The sequence below is a fragment of the Ornithorhynchus anatinus genome, chromosome 7, assembly GCF_004115215.2.
Source record: "Ornithorhynchus anatinus isolate Pmale09 chromosome 7, mOrnAna1.pri.v4, whole genome shotgun sequence".
NCBI classification, from domain to species: Eukaryota; Metazoa; Chordata; class Mammalia; order Monotremata; family Ornithorhynchidae; genus Ornithorhynchus; species Ornithorhynchus anatinus.
The window spans coordinates 82,762,257-82,780,991 of NC_041734.1; the positions used below are offsets into that span (position 1 = coordinate 82,762,257).

General features: G+C 52.2%; 1 protein-coding gene across 1 annotated transcript in view; it reads left to right on the plus strand.

Annotated features, from left to right (window-relative positions):
- The first annotated feature begins 14,543 nt into the window (after positions 1–14,543).
- Positions 14,544–18,735, plus strand: part of COL5A2 (collagen type V alpha 2 chain) — a 114,974-nt gene continuing 110,782 nt past the window's right edge. Inside the window, exon 1 of the mRNA XM_029069261.2 lies at positions 14,544–14,829. Within this exon, the coding sequence (XP_028925094.1) occupies positions 14,733–14,829 (97 nt within the window). The 5' untranslated portion in view covers positions 14,544–14,732. The remainder of the gene's footprint in view (positions 14,830–18,735) is intronic.

Genomic DNA, 18,735 nt, shown 5'->3' on the forward strand with positions numbered 1-18,735 from the left:
GAAGTGAATGTGTTCTCCAAGAAAGTGAGTGTAGATGGAGAATAGAAGGGGACTCAGAACTGACCCTTGAGGGACACAGTTAGAGGGTGGGAGTCAGAGGAGGAGCCTGAGAAAAAGACTAAGAAGGAGCGGCCAGAGAGATAGGAGGAGAACCAAGAGAGTTCACTGTCAGTGAAGTTGAGGATGGATATTGTTTCCAGGAGAAGGGGGTGGTCCACATTGTCAAAGGCACTGAGAGGGTGAGGAGGATTAGGATGGAGTAGAGGCCGTTGGATTTGGCAAGAAGGAGATCATTGGTGACCTTTGAGAGGGAGGTTTCTGTGGAATGAAGAGGGAAGAAGTCATATTGGAAAGGATCTTGGAGAGAAGTGAGAAGAGAAACTGGAGACAGCAAGTTTGGAGAGGAATGGTAGGAGGGAGATGAGGTGATAGCTGTAGGGAGTTCTAGGGCCAAGGGAGGGTTTTTTCAGTATATGGAAAACATGAGCAAGTTTGAAAGCTATGAAGAAAAGCCACTGGAGACTGAAGAGTTGAAGATGCAGTTAGGGAGGGAATAATAATAAACATAATAATAATGATGGAATTTTTAAAGTGCTTATTATGTGTCAAGCACTGTTCTAAGCGTTGGGGTAGATATAAGCTACTCAGGTTGGACATGGTCCCTGTCCCACATGGGTGTCACGGTCTTAATCCCCATTTTCCAGATGGGGTAACTGAGGCACAGAGAAGTCAACTGACTTGCCCAAGGTCACACAGCAGGCAAGTGGCAGACCAGGGATTAGAACCTTTGACAGAGTGTAAAGGGATGGGGCTGGAGGCGCAGATGGAGGAGGTGGATTTGGAGGGGAGTTAGGAGATCTTCTCTTGAGATGCTGTTGGGAAAATTGGGAGAGTTGAAGCAGGGGATGGGAGAGAAGCAGGGGAGATTTTAGGGAGATCATGCCTGATGTTTTCATTTTCTCATTAAATTACATGGCCGTCCCTGGGGGCAAGAGATGGGGGATGCCAGATGGGGGGTTAAAACACCCGAAACAACTGGTGAGGACCATGGGTACTGGAGTCCATAAAGATGGAGAAATAATGTTGTCAGGTGGAGTGAAGCAGGTGGACAAGGTCGGCTTGACATCTAGATTTTCACCAGCAGCACTCTGTGGCTCATGCAGAGAAGCAACATGTGAGAAGGAGCTTGGCCTATTGGCAAGAGTATGGGCTCGAGAGTCAGAGGATATGGGTTCTAATCCCAGCTCTGCCATTTGTCTGCTCTGTGACCTTGGGCAATTCACTTCATTTCTCTGTGCCTCAGTTACCTCATCTGTCAAGTGGAGACTAATAATAATAATAATAATAATAATGTTGGTATTTGTTAAGCGCTTACTATGTGCCAAGCACTGGTCTAAGCGCTGGGGTAGACATAGGGGAATCAGGTTGTCCCACGTGGGGCTCACAGTCTTAATCCCCATTTTACAGATGAGGGAACTGAGGCACGGAGAAGTTAAGTGACTTGCCCACAGTCACACAGCCGACAAGTGGCAGAGCTGGGATTCGAACTCATGAGCCCTGACTCCAAAGCCCGTGCTCTTTCCACTGAGCCACGCTGCTTCTCCAATACTAATTCTCTAATACTGCTAATACTGTGAGCACCACGTGGAACAACCTGATAACCTTGTACCCAGCCTAGTGCTTAGAACAGTGCTTGACACATAGTAAGTGCTTAATAAATACTATAATTATTCTTTCATTCATTCAGTAGTATTTATTGAGTGCTTACTGTGTGCAGAGCACTGTACTAAGCGCTTGGAATGTACAATTTGGCAAAAGATAGAGACAATCCCTGCCCATTGAAGGGCTTACAGTCTAATCGGAGGAGAGAGACGGACAAAAGTAAGACAACTTAATCACGATAAATAGAATCAAGGGGATGAACACCTCATTAACAAAATAAATAGGGTAATAAAAATATATACAAATGAGCACAGTGCTGAGGGGAGGGGAAGGGAGATGGGGAGGAGCAGAGGGAAAGGGGTGAAAGGGGGCTTAGCTGAGGGGAGATGAAGGCATGGCAGAGAGGGAGCAGAGGGAGCAGAGGGAAGAGGGGATGTTCAGTCGGGGAAGGCCTCTTGGAATCATTATCATTATTAGGAGAGAAAGAAGTGGACTGAGGAGGTCATCCAGAGCTGTAGGCTGATGACACGAGATCTATGACAAGATGGGGAACAAGTGAATTTAATTTAGTAAGAGAAAAAGCCATTAGGCCAAACTTCTCAAAGATCCCTCCTCACTATTCCAATGCTTCTTCTTCCTCCTCTTCCTTTTCCTTTCCCACTGTTCCTGAAGAGGAGGGTCCGGCCAGCTCTCTAAACCCTCTCCTCCCACTGATCTGGTGTCCGCTCACCTTTGAAAAATTACTTCCTCCCTTCTCTCCTCCCCTCCCTCTCGGCTATCTTCAACCTCTGACTACAGTTTCTTAGGAGAAACCATCTATGGCATAGGAGTGCCGCTGGCATTAATCCCAGGATTACACTTCAGGATCTTCCTTGCGCACCCAGGAATATGGAGGCCGGTGGCTTGCAGCCGAGGCAGGGCTCACGTTGGAGCATCCTGGGCCTGGCCCCGTGGGTGATGGGCCCAGGCTTGGACACCCTCCCTGCTGCCCACGGTTCCCGAGCCTCCGTTGGGAGCAGAGTGGGGGGCTGAGTTCACCCATGGCTGCAGAGTGACCAGTAGCTGCAGTGAGTGCTTTAGCATTCTGAGCGATCGTGAAGCCTGGCCTGGCCTTCAAGGCTTCCCTTGGCCTCAGTGTCTAGCGGCTCCCTTCAGGGGTCTGGAGAGCAGTGGCCAACTAGCTCTTGTCGCAGTGATTGGGTTGGGCTGTTTGAGATGGTGCTGGCAGGAAGCACGCTAGCTAGCTCTAAGGGGACAGTGGCCCACTTCCAGATGGGTCACTTCAATGTTGCTGCTGTGTTGGTTGAGTGTTTGGGGTTTCCCTTTTCCCATGGTATCCCAGCTGTGCTGATTTTACCTTTGCCAATTGCAGAGAGAGAGAGAGAGAGAATGCGTGTGTGTGTGACAGAGTTCTCCCTCTGCCATCGGCTATAGCCTGGGGCGGGGTTCCGATGGGCATGGATCTTGCCAGGAGGTTTTGTTTGCAGTGTGTTACCAAACTACAGTTTGGATGTAGTAGCCCAGAAAGAAGCTCTTAATTGCACCGGCTTTGTCAGATGGATGTGAGGGGCCTCAAGACTGCAATGGGAAGGATTCCTTGGTTTCTTTCTAGTTCATAGACACTGATTTCTCTAATAACAACTCTTAAAAGCCAGCCGCATACACACACACACACACACACACACACACACACACACACACACAACTCTCCCCCATCACCCCCTCATAGAAATTGTCCTGCATATTTAAAGAAATACCCTTGACAGTGATGTTCGCCTATGAGCCATCTGGCTATAAATGACTCTATTACTGGATCAGACCTGTGGTGGTCAGCTCCATGGAGGTTGGCCTCATGGTTCACGCAGCTCAAGACTCATTCTGACCAGCTTCCTGTTGAGGAAACTCAGCAACTTCAGGTTCTATTGCACAGTCTCAGAGTTCCTAGTTCCTAAGTCGTTCGGTGAGAGGCTGCCGCAATGTCGGCTCGGTGGATGACATGACCGGACTGCCTGGCCCGGGGGACAGTGGCCCGTTCCCTTCAGCTCCAGGGCCAAGGTCCAGGAGCACTGACTGGGTCTCCCCCGAGGACAGGTGAAAGTGCCGCCCTTCGGCTCCAAGAAGCACAGCCTGAGCCTCAGTCACCGTGCTGGGATCTCCAGCCCGCGGCTGGAGAGAAATGTCCGAGATGGGGAGGCCCTGGTCGACTTTGGAAACTGCGGATGAGAGGGAAACTTACATGCTCAAGAGTGACCACAGGAACTTGCCTCCCTAGAGGGATGAATCAGGGATGAAGAATGTGAGCTTCTCTGAAAAGTTTTTCCCACCATGATGGTCCCCATGGCAGGCCTGGATCTGGGACTCTCACTTTCCTCTCTCTTCAGGCGACGTGGAGGCCTGTTCAGAGCTGAGAGGTCACTGATCAGGGCCAGATTTCCCAGCCTCTCCCAGGGACTCTCTGGCTCATGCCCTCCCTCCTGCCTGGAACTCCCTCCCACTTCTCACTTCTCATAGGGAAGCAGCGTGGCTCAGTGGAAAGAGCCTGGACTTCGGAGTCAGAGGTCATGGGTTCGACTCCTGGCTCTGCCACTTGTCAGCTGTGTGACTTTGGGCAAGTCACTTAACCTCTCTGTGCCTGAGTTCCCTCATCTGGAAAATGGGGATTAACTGTGAGCCTCACGTGGGACAACCTGATGACCCTGTATCTCCCCCAGCGCTTAGAACACTGCTGTGCACATAGTAAGCGCTTAACAAATACCAACATTATTATTCTGCAGGCTGATGCTCTCTTTATCTTCAAGGCCCTGCTGAAACCCCATTTCCTCCAGGAGGCCTTCCCTGATTAATTTCTAATCTCCCCAATTTATTTCCCTTTCAACTGCCACTTCAGCACTTCTGCATTAGCTAAGCACTACATCACTCCTCTCTACACCACAGCACTCATGTACATATCTTTAAACTCTGCCGTCTTCCTCTACCTAGATTCTTATTTTAGTGACTGTCTCTCCCAGTACACTGTAAGGGTAAGCTCCATGAGGGTAAGGATCATGTCTATCAGTCAATCAATTGATCAGTGGTACTTATTGAGCACTTACTGGGTGCAGAGCACTGTACTAAATGCTTGGGAGATCTCAAAGGAATTGGTAGACATGTTCCCTGTCCACAAAGAGTTTACAGTGCAGAGAGAGCTTACATTCTACGGTCTCCTTACTCTCCTTGGCCCTTATAGAATTCTGTTGATTGATTGATTGATAGATTGATTGATAGAGTCCCCAAAGTGTTTGGGGGTTACTTTTTCCCAGGAGAGGAATTGAGAAGCTTCCTTGCACACCCAGGAATATGGAGGTCGGTGGCTTGTGGCCGAGGCAGGGCTCACATTGGAGCATCCTGGGCCTGGCCCCATGGGTGACCACGGGTGGGTGGCCAGATTGGTCCTGGCCTCAGCTCCCAGTGTTCCAGGTTGGGATGTGGGGGGCTCAGGGTTATGGTTAGAAGTTTGGGGCTAGGGGTTAGAATTCAGGTTAGGGGTTAGGGATTAGGGCTAGGTTTAAGGTTCGAGGAGCAGAATTCCCCTCCTTCCCTCCCAAAGCCTGCCCCAACAGACCCTGCAGTGCTCCCTCAAACCTGAGGTGAAGCTCAATCAATCAGTTGATCGATCAACAGTCAGTCTAATCAGTCACCCTGTCCTAAGCCCAGGGAGTTGTGGTGATTAGGACAGGGTCAACAGGATCCTTCTGTCCACGTGGCCAGATGCTGATTTGCCCCCTGGGGTCTTGGGGCTCTCGCCCAAGTTGCCAGTCCTGGGCATCTGCAGTGGAGGTGAGGAGGGACGAATTGTCCAATGTCCATAGCCTCAGAGTCCAGTCGAGCAGAGTTGGACAAGGAGGTGGAAATGACACCCAGTAATAATAATTGTGGTATTTGTTAAGTGCTTACTATGAGCCAGGCACTGTATTAAGCAATGGGTTGGATAGAATGGGTTGAGAAGCAGCATGGCTCAGTGGAAAGAGAACAGGCTTGGGAGTCAGAGGTCATGGGTTCTATTTCTGGCTCTGCTGCTTGTCAGCTGTGTAACTTTGGGCAAGTCACTTAACTTCTCTGTGCCTCAGTTACCTCATCTGTAAAATGGGGATTAAGACTGTGAGCCCCAAGTGGGACAACCTGATCCCATTGTATCCCCCCCATCACTTAGAACAGTCGTTGGCACATCTTAAGTGCTTAACAAATACAATCATCATTGTTATTATTAGAATAAATTGGTTTGGACACAGTTCCTGTTCCATGCAGGGCTCACAGTCTCAATCCCCATTTTCCAGATGAGGTAACTGAGCCCCACAGAAGTGAAGTCACTTGCCCAAGATCATACAGCAGACATGCAGAGGAGCTGGGATTAGAACCCATGACCTTCTGACTCCCAGGCCCATGCTCTATCCACTATACCATGCTGCTTCCCTAGGCCAGGAGGACTGGCATTGACCTGTAGCCCAACTCATTCATGCATTCAATAGTATTTATTGAGCGCTTACTATGTGCAGAGCACTGTACTAAGCGCTCGGAATGAACAAGTTGGCAACAGATAGAGATGGTCCCTGCCGTTTGACGGGCTTACGGTCTAATCGGGGGAGACAGACAGACGAGAACGATGGCAATGAATAGAGTCGAGGGGAAGAACATCTCGTAAAAACAATGGCAACTAAATAGAATCGAGGCGATGTACATTTCATTAACAAAATAAATAGGGTAATGGAAATATATACAGTTGAGCGGACGAGTACAGTGCTGAGGGGATGGGAAGGGAGAGGGGGAGGAGCAGAGGGAAATGGGGGGAAAAGAGGGTTAAGCTGCGGAGAGGTGGGGGGGGTGGTAGAGGGAGTAGAGGGAGAAGAGGAGCTCAGTCTGGGAAGTCTCTTAGAGGAGGTGAGTTTTAAGTAGGGTTTTGAAGAGGGGAAGAGAATCAGTTTGGCAGAGGTGAGGAGGGAGGGCGTTCCAGGACCGCGGGAGGATGTGGCCCGGGGGTCGACGGCGGGATAGGCGAGACCGAGGGAAGGTGAGGAGGTGGGCGGCGGAGGAGCGGAGCGTGTGGGGTGGGCGGGAGAAAGAGAGAAGGGAGGAGAGGTAGGAAGGGGCGAGGTGATGTAGAGACTTGAAGCCTAGAGTGAGGAGTTTTTGTTTGGAACGGAGGTTGATAGGCAACCACTGGAGTTGTTTAAGAAGGGGAGTGACATGCCCAGATCGTTTCTGCAGGAAGATGAGCCGGGCAGCGGAGTGAAGAATAGACTGGAGCGGGGCGAGAGAGGAGGAAGGGAGATCAGAGAGAAGGGTCTAGCTGGGATATAATGAGAGCCCGTAGCAGTAAGGTAGCCATTTGGGTGGAGAGGAAAGGGCGGATCTTGGCGATATTGTAAAGGTGAAACCGGCAGGTCTTGGAACTCCGGTTCCAAAGGCAGTCATGTTGTCTGGATTTCAGCATTCTTGGGGATCCTACACTCCATCTGTGCGCCCCTCTTTCCCCTCAACCACCCAGGGTCATGGGGTGGCAGGCTCCCAGACACTCAGGTCCCTGAGCTCAGCCAAGCCCCAGAGTGGAGGTGACATTCCACTCCTCACCCCTGTGCCAGGTGGAGTGGGGAGGTTAGTGGGTGACAGTAGGAAACCCAAATAGCTGCCCACTGGAGAAATGAAATGGGGAGATGGCTGCAATGGCCACCCTGATAATCGTGCTCAAGGGACATCCTGAAGCCGACCCAGCAGCGTGAGATTGGGGGCAAGATGGGCGTGGGAGACAATCAGCTTGATGGGGCAGCAATCAGAAATGGGACGATGGTCTTAGGTAATATTAATAGTGGTATTTGTTATGCGCTTACTGTGTGCAAGGCACTGTACTAAGTGCTGGTGAAGATACAAGCAAATCGGTTTGGACATAGTCCCTGTCTCATGTGGGGCTCACAGTCTTAATCCCTATTTTACAGATGAGGTAACTGAGGCAAAGTGAAGTAAAGTGATTTGCTCAAGGTCACACATCAGATAAATGGCAGAGCTGGGATTAGAACTCCTGAAGCTGGGATTAGAACCCAAGCAGTGGGAGTTAGAACCCATGAAGCCAGGCTCCAGGAAGACAGGGAGCCCGAGAGGGAGAAAATAAGAGAGCATCAGGCACCTTGGGCCACAAATGCAGCACCAAAGCAGGGACAACCTGTACACCATCTCGGCCAAAGGAGGAGTCAGTTGCCGTCTCGCCTGTGCTCACTGCTGCAATGTCACCGTCCGTGGCATCAGCTCTGTGCTCCAAAGGCAGATGGACACTGCCTCTCGCCCTCCAAAGCTCCTTCTCTTTGTTCTTCCTCTGGATATTGCCTGTTGTCCAACTCAGACAAGACTGGCCCTGTCCACCTCATCCAGTCTCACTGTAATCCGGCAGTTCCCTCACCCTGGAAATGGCATAGCGGGGAGGAGAGAAGCAAATGCCTCATTCTCTCATGAGCACTGGGGAAAATACCCAGATTGGATCGAAGAGGGTGGCCTGGGGTGGCCCCTTTGGCATAGAAGGAAGAAGTGGAGCCGGTAAGGAGAGGAGGCCAATCGCAGCCAGGGTGTGACCCGGCCTAGGAACAGAAGAAGAGGAGCTGAGATCAGGCCACAAGCGGCAAAGATAATTCCGAGCTGGGTTCTCGAACTCTGGATACTTTCGGTGAGTGTGCCCGGTAGCTTTTGACTTTCTCCTCTTTATCGCCTTCCTCCTGCACATGTATCCCCCCACTAGGATTGGAACCACAGACATGGCCAAACACCGTGCTTGGGCTTGAATGTCACTGTGACGCCAGTGAGTACATTTGAGATAATGTCTCCTTCTGGGACACAGTGACTGCTGGATGGGGACACGTGGCTTGTGCACATGTATGGAGTCAGGACCGGTCCCTCCTGTGGCAGAGGGGGGTATTTGTCTACAGCCCTTGCGTTCTAGGAGAACCAGGAGGGCGAGGGCTCAGCTGAGCCTAAAACGGCAGTGGAACTGCCCGTGGTGGTCCAGGCATTCCAAAATGAATCTTGCAAAGCCCTAGCTCTGGGTCCCATTACCTAATGTCTGCCAGGGCCAGTCTGAAGCCATGTGTTCTCTCCTTCCGCTCCTTGGGCCCCGACACACGGGGTAGAATCTTTCCTGATTGGAATTCAGGGAGCAATTCCATCTAAAACCGTGGTTCCTTCCTGACCGAATTTGTTGATGAGAGAGTCGGATCAAGATTTCAACTGGGTAAGTTCTAGGCACTCCACATTCTGCATTGTTAGTCACTGTTTCTCAGTGGTGGATTAAAAGCAGATGAAATGGATTTGCCATCCCATCCAAGGAGACTTCCTTATTTGGAATTGTAGGTGCACAGAAAACTGAACAGACACCAGTCACTATATCTTCATGAGAATGTCAGCTCATGAGCATTGCTATCACTGAGTCAACTCTACAGAACCATGCATTCAGGTTGGAACTCTGTCTCTGACACAGTATCGGGACACATAATAATAGCAATAGTAATAATCGGGGTATTTATTACACGCTTACTATGTGTCAAGTACTGTTTGAAGTGCTGGGGCAAGGTATAGGCTAATCAGGTTCCACAGACTAAGTAGGAATCGAATCCCCATTTTGCAGATGAAGAAACTGAGGCATGGAGAAGTGAAGTGGATTGCCCAAGATCACCCAGCAGGCAAATGGTAGAGCTGGGATTAGAACCCAGGCCCTCCGACTCCCAGGCACGGGCTTTTTCCACTAGGCCTTGCCGCTTCCCACATGGAGGAACTGTAAATCACTGGCATTTACGGAGCACTTACTGTGTGCAGAGCCCTGAACTAAGTGCTTGGGAGAGGACAATACAGTAGAGCTGTCAGAGGCGCTTCCTGCCCACAAGGAGTTTACAGTCTACAGGGGGAGACAGACATTAAGATAGATTAGAAATAGGGGAAATAGTAAGAGTGTTGGTTGCCCTCCTGGACACTAACAAGACTAGGGGTGGACCATCCACATGCCTGACTCTCCCCTCTCCATCCCTGACTCTCCCCCAGTGACCCAGCACAGACCATCCAACACCCCTCACGCTCCCCTCTCTATCCCTGAATCTCTCTCCAGTGACCCAACATAGATCATCCATTGCCTCTGTTATTCCCCTTTCTGTCACTGATCCTGACTCTGCCCCTCTCCTGCTGTGTGACCTTAGATAAGTCACTTAACTTATCTGTACTTCAATTCCTCATCTGTAAAATGGGATTAAATACCTATCCTCCCTCCTATTTAGACTGTGCTGGCTGTGTGGAGCAGGGACAGTGCCTGCTCTGATTATCTGGTATTTACCCCAGTTCTTCTGGTTGGAGAGCTAGGTGCTCAGGGGCGGTGGGGGTGTGTGGGGAATGGCGAATAATAGGAGGGAGGCCGCCCGGCTTCTACCTCATCCTAATCCCCCTTGATTTAGGGCCCTGCGGTCTACTCCCTCCTTGAAGCCTTGAGATTTCAGTTTGGCCAACCAAAGCATCAATTCATGCCTCTCTGGCTGCTCCTTTTCACTTACCCTCTGGCTCAGTCACCCAGCCAGTCAATCTAAGACTTGGGAGAGAACAATGTAGCAATAGAACAGACACACTCCCTGCCCACGAGTTTACGGTCTAGAGGGGGCGACAGACATTAATATAAGTCAGCGCTTAGAACAGCACTTAAAAAATACTATATTATTATAAGTAAATAAATTATAGAAATGTACACAAGTGCTCTGGGGCTGAGAGGGGAGATGAATAAAAAAGAGGGAGTAAGAGAAAAGGAAAAAAGGGCTTAGGGAAAGCCTCTTGGAGGAGATGTCCCTTCAGTAAGGCTTGAAAGCGGGAAGAGTCATTGTCTGTCAGATATGAGGAGGGACGGAGGGAGGACATTCCAGGCCAGAGGCAGGATGTGGGCAAGAGGTCATCAGTGAGATAAATGAGGTCGAGGTAAAATGAGTAGGTTGGCATTAGAGGATGAAGTGTGCGGGCTAGGTTGTAGTACCAATCAATCAATCATATTTATTGAGCACTTACTGTCTGCAGAGCACTGTGCTAAGAGCTTGGGAGAGTACAATATAACAATAGACAGACATATTCCCTGCCCACAACAAACTTACAGGCTAGGGGAGGGGAGACAGACATTAATATAAATAAATAAGTTACAGATATGTACATAAGTGCTGTGGGACTGATGGGGGGAAGAACAAAGGGAGCAAGTCAGGGCAATGCAGAAGGGAGTGGGAGAAGAGGAGAAGAGTAACAAGATGAGGGAGGAGGGGCCAAGGTGGTTGACTGCTTTAAAGCCAATGGTGAGGAGTTTCTCCAGGTCTTATCCTCTAACGGTGGGTTCCTCAAGACTCCATTCTTCCCTCCAATGCTCGCTCCGTTGGGTGGTTCATCTGCTCAATGACTTCAGCTCACAGCTCTCTGTGTCCAATTCACAAATCAATCAGGAGAAGTGGTGTGGCCTAGTGGAAAGATTCCAGGCCTGAGAGTCAGTGGTTTTAATTGCAGTCCTACCACTTGTCTGCTATGTCACCTTGGGCAAGTCACTTTTTCACGGTATTTGTTAAGTGCTTACTAGGTGTCAAGCACTATTCTAAGTACTGGGGTAGCTATAAACTAATCAGGTTGGACACAGTCCCTGTCCCGCCTGGGACTCAAAGTCTAAGTAGGAGAGAGAAGAGCAAAACTGAGGCAATAGAGGAGTTAAGTGACTCACCCAAGTTCACACAGCAAGCAGTGAACTTTGTGAGCCTCCGTTACCTCACCTGTAAAATGGGGACTGAGACTGTGGGCCCCATATGGGACAGGGACTGTACCAAACTTGATTACCTTGTATCTACCCCAGTGCTTAGAACAGTGGCTGTCACATCATCATCATCATCATCATCATCATCATCATCATCATCATCATCATCATCTCTCCAGCCCAGACCTCTCTTCTAACCCCAAATCCCATCTCTCCTCTTGCCTCCAGGACATCTCTGTTCAGAGGTCCTGCCAGCTTCTTGTCATACTACAGTCACACTGCTGGCCTCCCTTGCTTCCAGCCTCTTCCCTCTTCAGTCTCCACTTCTCGCTGCTGCACAGATGGTCTTCTTGAAGCTTCCTATAGACACAGCTCTCCACTCCTTAAAACCTTTCCGTGGCTTGCCATCACCCTCTGCATTGAGCAGAAATTCCTAACCTTTGGCTTCCGGGCTCTCCATCGGCCCTCCGCATCAATCAATCAATCCATCAACCAACCGGTCACATTTTATTGAGCACATACTGTGCACAGAGCACTGTACTAAGCACTTGGGAGAGAGTACACTATAACAGAGTTGGTAGGCACACTCCCTGCCCACTCCCTGCCTTTCCAGTCTAGAGGCCTCTCTGCCTTACTATTGCCAGGCTGGCCCCTGATCTGTGGAGTTATGACTCTCATCTCTCTGGCCTCCAATCTGCCGTTCATTCTGTTCCCCCATCTGGGAACTCCCTTTCTGCCAGAAACACAGCCCTGCCTACCTGCAAAATCCTCCTAAAATCTTACCTCCTCCAGGAAGCCTTCTCCAGTTAATTCCCATCCCCTTAGTCCTGGCGACCTAACAGCCACCTGCCTGCTGGGTGACCTTGGGTAAGTCACTTAACTCCTCTATTGCCTCAGTTTCTCATTTGTAAAATGGGGATTCAATTCCAGTTCTCCCTCCTTCTTAGACCGTGAGTCCTTTGTGGGGCAGGAACTGTGACAGGATTTTCTTGTATTGATCCCAGTGCTTAGTACAGGGCTTGGCACATAATACAGAGCTTGGGAATATTTGTCTGTTCAGTTATTTTGTATACTCATGTGTTTGTCTGTTCAGTTATTTTTCAGGTTATTTCATCCTGAGTGCCTGGTCAATCCTTGTTCTTTCTTCTTCTCCCACTCTTTCTGACCATCTCATCCATTTGATTGCAAGCTCTAATAATAATAATGTTGGTATTTGTTAAGCGCTTACTATGTGCTGAACACTGTTCTAAGCGCTGGGGTAGACACGGGGTAATCAGGTTGTCCCGCGTGAGGCTCACAGTTAATCCCCATTTTACAGATGAGGTAACTGAGGCACAGAGAAGTGAAGTGACTTGCCCACAGTCACACAGCTGACAAGTGGCAGAGCCAGAATTCGAACTCATGACCTCTGACTCCCAAGCCCGTGCTCTTTCCACTGAGCCACGCTGCTTCTCTAGACAGACAGCTCCCTTCTAGACTGTAAGTTGTTGTGGGCATGGAATGTGTCTACCAAATATGTTGTATTGCACTCTTCCAAAGCGCTTAGGATAGTGCTACACCCTCAGTAGGTGCTCAGTAAATACAGAGCTCAGGGTTACCCTGCATTCTCCATTGGTTGGCCGCGGGGCGGGGGGTGGTGTTGGCAGCCTCCCCCCACCCCCTTGTGAGGGTCAGAACTTGGCTCCGGGAACCACAGGGCCAAAACCTGGACCTCCCTCAGCCCCACAGCACCTATGTCCATATCGGTAATTTAATTTATTTATATTAATGTCTGTCTCTCCCTCTAAGCTCACTGTGGGCAGGGCACATGTCTACCAACTCTATTATATTCATTCAATTGTATTTATTGAGTGTCTACTATGTGCAGAACACTGTACTAAGCGTTTGGAGTTTACAATTTGACAAGAGATAGAGACAATCCCTGCCCAACAACGGGCTCACAGTCTATTGTACTCTAAGTGCCTAGTACAGTGCTCTTCACACAGTAAGTGCTCAATAAATATGTGATTGATTGATCGATTATTAGACAGGTGTCCTGGCCAGGGGTCAGCTTGGTCCTTCGTCTCCAGTAATACCTCTAGTATTTAGAGGTATTTAGAGAGCTCCCCCGGGGGTACAATACAGTACACAGTACACAGTAGGAGAAGCGGTGTGGCATAGCAGCAAGAGCCCTGGCTTGGGAGCCACAGGACGTGGCTTCTGATGCCCGCTCCGTCACTTCTCTGCTCTGTGACCTTGGGCAAGCCACTTTGCTTCTCTGTGCCTCAGTGACCTCATTTGTAAAATGGGGATTAAGACCGTGAGCCCCACATGGGACAACCTGATTACCTTGTGTCTATCCCAGGGCTTAGAACAGTTCTCAGCACATAGTAAGCACTTAAATACCATAATAATAATAATACCGTAAGGGCCGGGAAAAGAACAAACACAAAGTGACATGAAAGACTCTTCATTCCTTCCAAATAGAGGCACTGAGGTAAAGAGAGGGGATGGGAGCAATCAATCAATCAATCAATATATTGCAGTGCTGACAATCACTGCCTCTTAGCAGACAGGAGGCAGGGTTAAACTTCCACCCTGGAGAGGCCCAATTCCCTAAATGGTAAAGCGCATTCCAGGCAGCTGGAAAAGCGGGGATGGGGGATGGGGGCCCGGGCGCTCTCCCTCCCTCAAGTCTCTTCTCCGCTTTGCCCCAGGCCCAGGAGGCAGGGGGGCTTTTCCTCAGCAGCAGCAGCAGCAGCAGCAGCAGCAGCAGCAGCAGCAGCAGCAGCAGCAGCAGCAGCAGCGAAGGGCAGAAGGGGTCAGGCCGCTGGAAAGGAAACGTTGGGGGAAGAGAGGAGCTCGCCCTTCTCATTCCGTTGTTTACCATCCATCTGGCCGCTGCTTGGCGGGGGGAGCGGATGGCTGAGCGCCGGGCCCGGCCGAGCCGGGAGGGGCGGGGGGGAGGCCGAGGCCGCGGGAGAGGGGAGGCAGGGAGGCCGACAGCCCAGGAAGCCTTATTCTTATTTAAAGTTGAGCGGCAGGGAAAGTGTCTTGGGTTGGGCTGGACCAAACTGAACTGGGCTGGGCCGAACTGAACTGGGCTGGGCCAAACTGAACTGGGCTGGGCCAAGCTGAACTGGGCTGGGCCGAACTGAACTGGGCTGGGCCGGGGCTGGAGGGAGGGGTTTTCGACCGCCCCGGGAATCGGCGGGGAAGGCGGCTAGTCGGTCCTTGCGGCTTCATGGTATCCAAGTGACCGGAGCATCGACAGTTTCCCGCGGTCGGAGGAGCCGGGAGCCAGGAGCCCGGGAGCCCGGCGGAGATGGCCCTGTGCGGGCCAGCCAGGGGACTCTTGCTTCTGTCCCTCCTGCTGCTGGGAGGCTGGCGAGAGGCCCGGGCCCAGGACGAAGACGAGGACGGTGAGTGTCTGGGGCTGACCTCTCCTCTGGGGCTTCACGCCTCGGGGCGCGGGGTAGGATCGGGGGTGCGGGTGGGGAGGGGGTGTCCGCTTGGAAGGATGGGTGAGGGGGTGAAGGCTGCAGGCGACGGGGGTGGGGGCTGCAGGGGGGCCGGGCGACGGACGATGGCTAGCTGCGGGAGGAGAGGGTGGGGGTCCGGGGCGGGGGTGGGGTGGGGTGCTGTGAGTTGCCGGGAGCGGTGGCAGTGGGGGTTGGGGTTGTATTTGGGGGGGGTGATTGTGAGGAGGCGAGGGTGGGGGTGATTGTGGGTTCCAGGGGCAGAGTGGGGATGAGGAGGTCCGGAAGGGGTGGGGGGTGATGGTGGTGGGCTGCAGGGACAGGGTAGGGGGTGGGGAGGTGATTGGGGGCTGCCGGGGGCCAGGGGAGATTAGGAGGTGCCGGCTGCAGGGATGGGGGGGTGCAGGGTGCCACGACCCTCGTCCCGGTCGGGTCCTGTCCGGTCCTGTCCTGTCCGGCCCGGTCCTGAGCGCGGCTCCCGCAGCTCAGCTCAGCGCAGCGCAGGGAGGTCCCGCCGCTCGCCTTGGAAAACGGGGGTCGGCGGTCGGGGGTCTCGGGGTGGGGAGGGTGGGGAGGCGTCCCGCTGGGGCCGGCAGGCAGGAGCCCTTTCCAGACAGAACTCGGATTGCTTTTTTCCCAAGTCTTTGTTTCGGCCGAGCTCCAAGCAATTCGGAGTTGAGGCTGCGCCCCCCTCCCCACCCCCTCCGCCCCGCCCCGCCCCCTCCCTCTCCCCCTCCCCACTCCCAGCTAGGCGCCCCCTCCCCCAGGAGCGCGACCCCCTCCATCCACCCCCCCCCCCCCGCCCCAAGCTGGGCACCTCTCCATCCATCCAGAGGAGCAGCAAGGCCTAGTGGCTAGAACCGGGGCCTGGGAGTCAGAGGTCCTGGGTTCTAATCCCGATTCCGCCACTTGTCCTCTGTGCGAACTCGGGCAAGTCACTTCACTTTTCTGGGCCTCATCTATAAAATGGGGATTGAGACTGTGAGCCCCAAGTGGGACAGGGACTGTGTCCATCCCGATTCGCTCGTGTCCACCCCAGGCTTAGTAGAGTCCCTGGCACATAGTAAGCGCTTAAGAAATACCACAATTATTATTATTGTTCCCGGCTGCCTGGCCCTCTCCCATCCAACTTCAGCTCCTTTCGCCCGCTGCCCCCTGGCCTGGATTTGGTGGGGGTGGGTGGACCCGTGTATTTGTTGGCTCAGGGGGCTGGCGGCCGCCGGGGGCCCCGTGGACTGGAGGCCCGGGCCGGGCCAGGTGACCCTGCGGTGCGGGAAGGTTGGGGGGGTTAGGGGGTGGGGGGCGGGAGCCCGCGCCCCACCTGTCTTCCCCGGGCTGTGGGGTTGGGCGGGGGGCCTTGCGCCGTCCCACTAAACGCTCCCACTTCTCTGCGGGCCCGTGTCTATTAATAATGATGATGATGGCATCTGTTAAGCGCTTACTACGTGCCGAGCACAGTTCTAAGCGCTGGGATAGGTATGAAGTCATCAGGTTGTCCCACGTGGGGCTCGCAGTCTCCATCCCCATTGTACAGATGAGGTGACCGAGGCCCAGAGAAGTGAAGTGGATGGCCCAAGGTCACACAGCAGACAAGGGGTGGAAGGGGGATTAGAACCCACGTCCTCTGACTCCCAAGCCCGGGCTCTTGCCACTAAATCACGCAGCCTCTCAGCCTCGGTTTATCCGAGGGACGGATCCAGCGCTTAGAACAGTGCTTTTGTTTTGTTCTGTTTTGCTTTGCTGTCTGTCTCGCCCGTTTAGACTGTGAGGCCCGTTATTGAGCAGCGATTGTCTCTATCTGTTGCCGAATTGTACTTTCCAAGCGCTTAATACAGTGCTCTGCACATAGTAAGCGCTCAGTAAATACTATTGAATGAATAAGAACTTAAGAAATACTATTATCATGATGATTATTATGATTATATCCGGGCCTGCGGCCGCGGTTTTTTCCGCGCTCGGGACAGACCCAATTTCCGCGGGGCTAATGGGGGGCCTGGGCTTGGGGGTCTCGTTGCAGGGGACGGTGAGCTGGCCCTAGGGCCCTGAACTCCTCAGCGCTCTGTCCCTCCGAGTAGGGGTGGGCGCGGGGCACTGAATCCCCCCGAAGGGAGCGGCCCTTCCTGAGCCAAGCGCTTAGTACAGTGCTCTGCACAGAGTAAGAACTCAATAAATACTATTGAATGACTGAGCCCAGAGGGTCGCCCCCCAGACCCTCCCGGGGCTTCCCCCAGCGCGAGCCCCATCCCCGGGCTTGGGAATGGTCGGGGGAGGAAGGGTCATTCATTCATTCATTCATTCATTCATTCATTCATTCATTCATTCATTCATTCATTCATTCATTTCTTCAATCGTATGTATTGAGCGCTTACTATGTGCAGACCCCTGTATGTACTAAGCGCTTGGAAAGCATAATACAGCTAAATAAGAGAGACAGTCCCTGCTCACAAGAAGCTGCATGACGTAGTGGCTAGAGGACAGGCCTGGGAATCAGAAGGCCTTGGGTTCTAATTCCGACTCCACCACGTGTCTGCTGTGTGACTCTGGGCAAGTCACTTCACTTCTCTGGAGCTCAGTTACCTCATCTGGAAAATGGGGATTGAGACTGGGAACCCCAAGGGGGACAGAGGACGGTGTCCAACCCGATTTGCTTCTATTCACCCACTTAGTACAGTGCCTGGCACATAGTAAGCGCTTAACAAATATCATAATAATAATAGTAATAGTTGGGGGGGGCAGACATCAATACAAATAAACAGGCATCAATAGAAATGAATAGAATCATAGATCTATGCATAGGTGGTGTGGGGCGGGGAGAGGGTCAGTCGGACGGACTTGGGGAGGGAGGCGTCCAGCTCAGGGGTCTGGCGTCCTGTCCTGTCCTGAGTCGGGCTGGGCCGGGGTCGGGGCCGGGGGTCGGGGGCGGGGGGCAGGAGACCCCCCGCCGCGGCCGGGGCTGCCGGCTCAGAGGGCGGCCACCCCGGGAGCCCCTCCCACTCCCCGGATCTGATCCCCCAGGAGGGGACCTTCTGCAGAACGCGAGACCCCCCCTCTCATTCATTCAGTCGTATTTATTGAACGCTTACTGTGCGCAGAGCACTGTAATAATAATAATTATAATTTCGTATTTGTTAAGCGCTTACTATGTGCCAAGCACTGTTCTAAGCGCTGGGTAGATACAAGGTAATCGGGTTGTCCCACAAGGGGTTCACAGACTTAATCCCTATTTTCCAGATGAGGTCACTGAGGCACAGAGAAATTGTGACTTGCTCAAAGTCGCACAGCTAAGGGGCAGAGTTGGGATTAGAACCCACGACTTCTGACTCCCAATCACGTGCTCTTTCCACTGAGCCACGCTGCTTCTCTACAAGCGCTTGGAATGTACAATTCGGCAACAGCTCTGCACACACACACACATACACACACACACACACACACACACACACTCGAATTGATGTCTGTATCCCCACTCCCTCTCCTCTCCCCGCTCCCCGAGACTGTAAGCCTCTTGTAGGTAAGGATTGCCTCTCTTTGTTGCTGTATTGTACATTCCAAGCGTTTAGTACAATGCTCTGCAAATAGTAAGCGCTCAATAAATACTATTGAATAAATATTATTGAATAAATATGACTGAACGAACGAATGAATGAATGCACACACAGTCACACACAGACCCACACGCACCATCCTCTCTCACACTCTCTCCCTCGGACCCCCACCCCAACCCCGGGGGCGGGGGGGGGGGGGGACGAAGGGTTGGGGTTCAATGTGAGGCCTCCAGGTTGTAAGATTGGGCTGGTCAGGGATTGGCTATCTCTTGCTGAATTGTAGTTTCCAAGAGCTTACAACAGT